We start from the raw sequence: 8,483 nt of genomic DNA on the forward strand, positions 1-8,483 counted from the left end.
CCAACAAAAGTCCTTTCATACAAACGTTTTGGTTGTCACGAGTAACAAACCCCTTTAAAATTGATAACCGAGTATTTAAACCTCGGGTCGTCTTCTCAAGGAATTGTAGGGAGGTATGTTCTTATTATTGGTTATGAAAAAGTGTGTTTTGGGGTTTTGGATTAAGGTAAAAGGTTAGAAAAGCAATGGCAGAGGGAATAAAATAATAACAATAAACATAAACTTTTGGCAAGGTATTAGAAAATTGAATCTTAATTTCACTTAGTTAACCCTTACTTAAAGCAGAGGAAGGTCAAGTGACTAATTAGTTTGATCTTCAAATCCGAGTTAATTCCTAAGAAAAGATTGGGATTATTGAAGTTCAATTCAATTAGAGGAGATAACGATTATCAATTATGCTGTTGAGTAGGATAACTTCCTGAGTTACTGATTTCTTAACCAAAACCAAAAAGGAAAGAAAATTGAAGCTACTGGAATAAAAATGCCTTTAGATGGGAAACAATAATCATGTAAATAAAAGAAAGCAATATTAAACTGAAATACCTCAAATAACATTAATTTAAAAGAGTAATCTGCAACATGGAAGAGTTCATAAATTAAATTGGGATAAATAAAAATAAAGAACCTGGGATCGAGAGTCACTCTTAAAACTAAGAGAAGTCCTAAATCCTAATCCTGAGAGAGAGAGAGAGAGAGAGAGAGGAGAGAGCCCATCTCTCTAAAACTACATCTAAAACATGAAAAGTGAATTATGAAAAAGCATGATTATGAATGGATGCATTCCCCCACTTTATAGCCTATAATCTGTGTTCTCTGGGCCGAAAACTGGGTCAGAAACAATCTAGAAGTCACTTCCAGCGCTTTCTGGTCCGTACAGGTCGCGGAAAAGTGATGCAGCCGCATGGCTCACGCGGCCGCGCGGGTTGCGTTCTTGCCAGGTCACGCGTCCGCGTGACTCACGCGTTCGTGTCGCCTGGCGTCGAGGCAGCTATGGCAAATTATATATCAAATCGAAGTCCCGGACGTTAGCTTTCCAACGCAACTGAAACCGCGTCGTTTGGACCTCTGTAGCTAAAGTTATAGCCGTTTAAGTGCGAAGAGCTCAGGCCAGACAGCTTAGCAATTTCTCCAACTTATTGTATTCCTTCCACTTTTGCATGCTTCCTTCCCATCCTCCAAGCCATTCCAACCTTATAATATCTGAAAACACTTAACACACATATCAAGGCATCTAATGGTAATAAGAGAGGATTAATAATAAGTAAATATAAGATCAAAGAAGCATGTTTTCAATCATAGCATAAAATCAGGAAGGAAAATGTAAAACATGCGAATAGTATGAATAAGTGGGTAAAGAGTTGATAAAAATCACTCAATTGAGCACAAGATAAACCATAAAATAGTGGTTTATCATGGATCTATTCACCTGAAAAAAATGCCTGTAGAAGCTCAGGAACTCATTGACATGGTTGCAAATAACTAGTTCATGTACACTTCTGAAAGGAATCCTGTGAGTAATGGGATGCCTCAGAGAAAGGAAGTTCTTGAAATTGATGCTCTAAATGCCATATTTGCTCAGAACAAAATGTTGACTCAACAAGTCAATTTGATTTTTCAGAGTTTGAATGGATTGTAAAATGCATCCAACAGTACTAAAGAAGCATCTTCTGAAAAAGAAGCTTATGATACTGAGAACCCTGCAATGGCAGAGGTGAATTGCGTGGGTGAAGCCTATGGAAACACCTATCATCCCTCATGGAGAAATCATCCAAATTTCTCATGGAAAGATCAACAAAAGCCTCAACAAGGCTTTAATAATGGTGGAAGAAACAGGTTTAGCAATAGCAAGCCTTTTCCATTCGGCCATGCCTGAACCTTAATCACTTATGTATTTTCAACGGTGGAGTTTCTACACACCATAGATTAAGGGTGTGGAGCTCTGCTGTACCTCAAGTTTTAATGTAATTACTACTATTTTCTATTCAATTCGATTTATTCCTGTTCTAAGATACCATTCGTACTTCAACTTGATGGATGTGATGATCTGTGACACTCATCATCATTCGTCCCTATGAACGCGTGCCTGACAACCACTTCCGTTCTACAAGCTAAAGCTAAAGTGTGTATCTCTTGGATTCTTGATGCACGACGCATGGTTGCCCTCGTGTAACGACCCAACTCCCAGTATGCCATGGTCATACAAGAAGCTAAGTGTTACTAACTTATCCTTCCTAATTGTTATCTATTATTTAATATTTGAGCCTGTTCCTTGTTAGAGCGATGCCAATTTTACGAGTAATTTTTTTTTATTTGTTACGGACGTTCAGGTAAAATAAACAAGCATAAAATGAGAGTAATAGAAAAGTGGCATAAAGAAACATAGAAATACAGCTGATAATATACATCATGTACACTATAACAAAACATGTAGCGTTTACACAAGATCAAGTCAGTTTATATCCTCGTCATCCTACGTAGCTAACATTTACACGACACTCCCAGGGCCTGGCCCATACAAAAAGCCGCTAAACTGGCACCCAGGCTAGCCTAACCACTATATAGCTCTTAGCTCTCGGGTGTACTAACACAAGTGAGAGACTAACTATCAGATAATGTTAGACTAAAGTGTCATCAAAAGAATGCCCCTTCCGCAGTCAAACTATATCTACTCGTGGCCGTTCAGAGAATTGCCGTGAGGCTCGTCCATCTCCTCATCATGCTCTATCTCTATCTCAGGATCCTCCTCATCATCATCATCCGCAGCTACAACTATACCCTCAGATCCACCAGAAACACTGCTGTCACTATGTACAAAACCATTCACGAGCACAGGTCCGTTCGCGTATATAGGAGCTACCCTATCGTCCGGTAGTGCCAGCTCATCAGGCTGTGGAAAGTCAGGGATCGGCTCAGGGGGAAAGTCCCACTCTGGTGGTATCACAGGTACGTAGTCACCAGCTAACTCGGGCTCATCAGGAATGATAGGCTCAGGTTCCACCTCATTCAAAGGTTGAGCTGGTATAGGGTGCTCGAGGTCATCAGGAAAGGATGTACAGGTGCGTCAGGATGTAACCAGGATAAGGGAAAGTCGTAAGGAGCATCAGGGTCAAAATGCGGGCTAGACAGAGGATGTTGAAAAGCTCGATTAGGTAACGCATATCATCTAATACGAGGCTCCAATCCCATGATGAAGTAACTGTGATGTACCGGATCCTCGTAGACGTAAGGGTCCTCGAACTCATAGAAGATCACGCCCGTCTCCATCTGAGGGGGAGGAAGGGAGAGAAGGGGTAAAAACTGGGGAGTCCTTAGTAGGGTCGGGGTTATTAGTTACGTTCATTTATTTGGGGTCGATTAGCAGACAAATAACATAATATAGCGAAACAGTAAACAGAAGATAAAGATAGAAATAGAAAGTAGAGACAACAGAACACAAACAGAAGAACACAAGGAAATAAAGCACACACATAGCACTCAAGCAGACAAACATAAAGAAATAGTTCACACACAAGAAGAAAAGCAACAGAGAATGATGCGCAGACAAGAATGATGTATGTCTAGCCCTAGTACAGGCCATGAGCTCATGTGTCGGTTGGCTGCCCGCAATCCCGACATTTATCCGGTCACGAGTAATCCCGATTTCCCGGATACGATTTTCCATTCATAAATAAATGCGCATATAATAATAGCCGCTCATTTGAGACAGCCTCTGCTTACTGCAGGAAAATATATATATACTCTGCTCTGCTCTGGGGAAGCGGAAAATAGCTGTAGGTAACTTAGTTTTCCTACAGAAGCTATGGGTTGCATTAAGCAACTAATATATATTAAATATAGCTCTNNNGTCTATACTGAAACAGTTTAACTTTTCATATTATACCTAACCCTAGTCGCAACTCAAGTACTAACTAAGTTGCCCTAGTTCATTCACTAGTTTCTGTCTGTTTTTCTGTCGTTAAAACGTTACAGACTTTTTCTTTGGTTTTTATCTTTTCTTTGACTTTTATCTTTCTTTTATCTTTACCTCACTAATATGTTCTTACCACTCCCTAAGTGTTTTATGAAATTGGGTTATTCCCGTAACCAATGATTACCAATTCGTGGGTTTTATCATTCAATTTTTGAAAATTACCTTGCCTTTACCTTTTAACCTTTAAAATTCACTTTTTACCACCTGTAACTTTTAATATTTCTACTTTTACCACCCTAACTTTCAGAAATTACCAAACAACCCCTTAAACACCAAAAATTTTACTTCCTTGCCCTTTTTAAGATCTAAGGCCTGTTATTCATTGTTCTTCATCACACTCAAAGTGTTCTTCATGTTCTTCATAAATTCTTCAGATTCTTTCTCTGTTTTTACCCGTTTTTCAGTCTTTTCAGCAACCGATTTTTACTACAATTCATAATAAATTAGCAGCAACTAAAACCCCATCTTTTCTTCATGATTTCAACACAAATTGAACCTCAAATTAAGCTTAGGGTTTCATTTTTTCAGCTGCCCAAGAACATGAACTTTAAAGCTTGAATTTCATCAAATTTCATCAATTTTTCACCAAAATTTCAACAAGAATTACTCATACAAACAATCAATTTCAAGCACAGCCAAACCATATCATAATCACACAACTCAAACACAATCAATCAAGATTAAATTCGTCAAACCCTACCTGGTTTTGCTGCTCCTAATTCATTAATTTCGTGACACCCTACCTGGTTTTGCTGCTCCTAATTCAATTAAACTTTCAGGTGGTCCCTAAGCACTTTTTCCTCTTAAATCACATCAAGAAAACACATATTTAACCATGTTTCTTTGAAACCGAATCAAAAGAGAGAAACTAAGAACTTTTCTCTCTTTTTCTCTCTACCTATTTTCGGCCACAAAGTGAAAATGAGCCAGCCTTTGGGGTTTTGGGGGTGTAGGGTGAGTTGTGATTGGTTGGCTTGGAGGTGGATTAAAATAATATTAAAATATCTCAGGTGTATAACTACTAAAACTAGATGTATCGAAACACTTGCAAAAACATCTCTAGAAATTATTTTCTGAGCTACTAGCATAAATGACACTAGTAACATATTTATTATGAGAATAAAACATGAATAATGAGGCCTTAGCATTGCTAAAGTCATCAGAGAGTGTTGGTGCTAAGCTGCACCAGTAAACTGTGAACCCGGTTAAACCGATTTTCTGTTTTTAACTAAAACTGACCAGGTAACCTTATAATATCATTCAAGAAGCTTCTAATACTCATATAATGATGATATTACCCTATTATCTCTCTTCTCTCATGAATCGAGTCCGGTTCGTCAAACTGAGACTATTTACAAAAAAACCGGAACAAAACTCCTAGCCGATACGATTCAAAAACTATGTTCTTCATAACTGCAGTATCGAGCTTGCCTCATAAAAGGTTCTAGCTTAAAGATGACATAATGACAATTAGGATTGATATTCTTGATGATATATCAAAGGTTTTCCCTTTACTGATCTTCTGGAGAAATTCGTGCTTTCAGAAAAGGTCTCGCGTACTCAAAAATTGGGGTTGTTACACCTCGCCTGACAACTGAACCTTCCATTCCGTGAGATTAGAGTCTTCGTGGTATAAGCTAGAATTGATGGCGGCATTCATGAGAATCCGAAAAGTCTAAACCTTATCTGTGGTATTCCGAGTAGGATTCAGGGATTGAATGACTGTGACGAGCTTCAAACTCGCGATTGTTGGGCGTGATGACAAACGCAATAGAATCAAGGGATTCTATTCCAAGATGATCGAGAACCGACAGATGATTAGTCGTGCCGTGACAGAGCATTTGGACCTTTTTCACTGAGAGGATGGGATGTAGCCATTGACAACGATGATGCCCTACATACAGCTTGCCATGGAAAGGAGTAAGAAGGATTGGATGAAGGCAACAGGAAAGCATAGATTCAGAAGGAGCACAGCATCTTTATACGCCTATCTGAAATTCCCATCGATGATCTACATAAGTATTTTTATCTTTATTTTCCGTTTATTTATTATTAGTATTCGAAAAATCCATAACTATTTATTATCCGCCTGACTGAGATTTACAAGATGACCATAGCTTGCTTCATACCAACAATCTTTGTGGGATCGACCCTTACTCACGTAAGGTTTATTACTTGGACGACCCAGTACACTTGTTGGTTAGTTGAGCGAAGTTGTGAAATTATGTTTAGACCATGGTATTGAGCACCAAGTTTTTGGGGCCATTACCTGGGACAATCAATTTCGAATAACAATTTAAGTATGAATCACAATTTCGTCCTCCAAGTTTTTGGCGCCGTTGCCGGGGATTGTTGAGTTTGGACAACTGACGGTTCATCTTGTTACTCAGATTAGGTAATTTTCTTTTTTGTTTTATTTTCAAAAAAATTTTCAAAATTTTTTTCAAAAAATTCTTTTCCGTATTTTCGAAAATTTTTTAATTAAAAATAAATTATTCTATGGCTTCAGAATTTTATGGATTTTAGAGTTTCATGAAGCATGTTGAATCCTAGCTGGTTGTAAAGCCATATCCAAATCCTTTTGGAATGAGACTTCAACTAATCACTTCAATGCATGTAATACCATCCTAAAGCTAGCTGGCTATTAAGCCATGTCCAGCCCTTGGATTGGAGCTTTAGGCTAACATTGAAAGATTCCTGGAATTCTTCTTAAAAAAAATTTGAATTTCTTATTTTCCTTTTCCTATATGTTTTTCGACAAATATAAAATAAAATCCAAAAAAATTAATAAAATTATAAAAATCAAAAATATTTTTGTGTTTCTTGTTTGAGTCTTGTATCTTGTTTTAAGTTTGGTGTCAATTGCATATTCATATTTTTCTTGCATTTTTCGAAAAAAATTCATGCATTCATAGTGTTCTTCATGATCTTCAAGTGGTTTTTGGTAAGTCTACTTGTTTGATCTTGATGTTTTCTTGTTTTGTGTTCTTTGTTGTTTTTCATATGCATTTATGCATTCATATTGTCTAAGCATTAAAGATTTCTAAGTTTGGTGTCTTGCATGTTTTCTTTGCATCAAATTTTTTTTCAAAAATATGTTCTTGATGTTCACCATGATCTTCAAAGTGTTCTTGGTGTTCATCTTGACATTCATAGTGTTCTTGCATGCATCATATGTTTTGATTCATAATTTTCATGTTGTGAGTCATTTTTGTTGTTTTTCTCTCTCATAATTAAAAAGTCAAAAATAAAAAAATATATCTTTTCCTTTTTTCTCTCAAAATTTCGAAAATTTGAGTTGACTTAGTCAAAAAAAAATTTTTTATTTCTTATAAGTTAAGTCAAATTTTCAAATTTAAAAATCTTATCTTTTCAAAACTTTTTCAAAAAATAAAATCTGTTTCATTTTTCTTACTATTTTTCGAAAATTTTTAATTTGAATTTTAAAATCTTTTTCTTATCTTTATTTCAAAGTTTTGAAAACTTTACTAACAAGTTGTTATCTTCTTGTTAAGAAAGGTTCAATCTTTAAATCGTAGAATCATATCTTTTAAGTTTCTTGTTAGTCAAGTAATTAATTTTGATTTTAAAAATTAAATCTTTTCAACTATATCTTTTTAATGATATCTTTTTATCATATCTTTTTCAAAATTTTATCTGTTTCAAAAATTTGATTTAAAAAATTTGATTTCAAAAATTTGACTTTCAAATCTTTTTCAACCAACTATTTGACTTTTTGTTTATTTCTTATCTTTTTCAAAACCACCTAACAACTTTTCTCTCTCTAATTTTTGAAAATACCTCCCTCTTTTTCAAAAATTCTTTTTAATTAATTAATTGTTTTAAATTTTAATTTTAATTTATTTCTTATCTTAATTTTCGAAAATCATTAACTCCTTTTCAAAATTGTTTTCGAAAACTTCTCTCTCATCTTATTCTATTTATTCATTCATTTACTAACACTTCTCTTCATCTCAAATCACTGCCCTTATCCTCACCCTTGTGTTTGGATTCTCCTTTCTTTATCCCCTTTCTTCTTCTACTAATAATAAGGAACCTCTTTACTGTGACATAGAAGATTCCTCTTCTTTTTCTGTTCTCTTCTCATTCATATGAGCAGGAATAAGGAAAAAGGCATTCTTGTTGAAGCTGATCCAGAACCTGAAAGGACTCTGAAGAGAAAACTAAGAGAAGCTAAATTAGAACAATCCAAAGACAACCTTGCTGAAATTTTCGAACAAGAAAAGGAGATGGCAGCCGAACCCAATAACAATAATGCAAGAAGGATGCTTGGTGATTATACTGCACCTACATCCAAGTTTGATGAAAGAAGCATCTCAATTCCTACCATTGGAGCAAACAATTTTGAGCTGAAACCTCAATTAGTTGCTCTAATGCAACAGAACTGCAAGTTTCATGGACTTCCATCAGAAGATCCTTACCAGTTCTTGACTGAGTTCTTGCAAGATCTGTGAGATTGTTAAGACTAATGGAGTAGATCCTGAAGTCTACA

General features: G+C 35.9%; 1 protein-coding gene across 1 annotated transcript; it reads right to left on the reverse strand.

Annotated features, from left to right (window-relative positions):
* Positions 1 to 2,665: 2,665 nt before the first annotated feature.
* LOC127742924 (histone chaperone asf-1-like) lies at positions 2,666 to 3,264 on the reverse strand. Its single transcript, XM_052255615.1, has 2 exons — positions 3,171 to 3,264; positions 2,666 to 3,015 (listed from the first exon to the last, which is right to left on the reverse strand). The coding sequence occupies exons 1-2, from the start codon at positions 3,262 to 3,264 to the stop codon at positions 2,666 to 2,668; spliced, it is 444 nt and encodes a 147-aa protein (XP_052111575.1).
* Between the last annotated feature and the right edge of the window lie 5,219 nt (positions 3,265 to 8,483).

The sequence above is a fragment of the Arachis duranensis genome, chromosome 10 (assembly GCF_000817695.3).
Source record: "Arachis duranensis cultivar V14167 chromosome 10, aradu.V14167.gnm2.J7QH, whole genome shotgun sequence".
NCBI lineage: Eukaryota > Viridiplantae > Streptophyta > Magnoliopsida > Fabales > Fabaceae > Arachis > Arachis duranensis.

Bases quoted from the DNA above. Each gene is read 5' to 3' on its own strand.
- LOC127742924 (XM_052255615.1), bottom strand. From the start codon at position 3,264: ATGGAGACGGGCGTGATCTTCTATGAGTTCGAGGACCCTTACGTCTAC. The intron at 3,016-3,170 runs GTATTAGATGAT...ACCCTATACCAG, and splicing joins CATCATGGGATTGGAGCCTC to CTCAACCTTTGAATGAGGTG.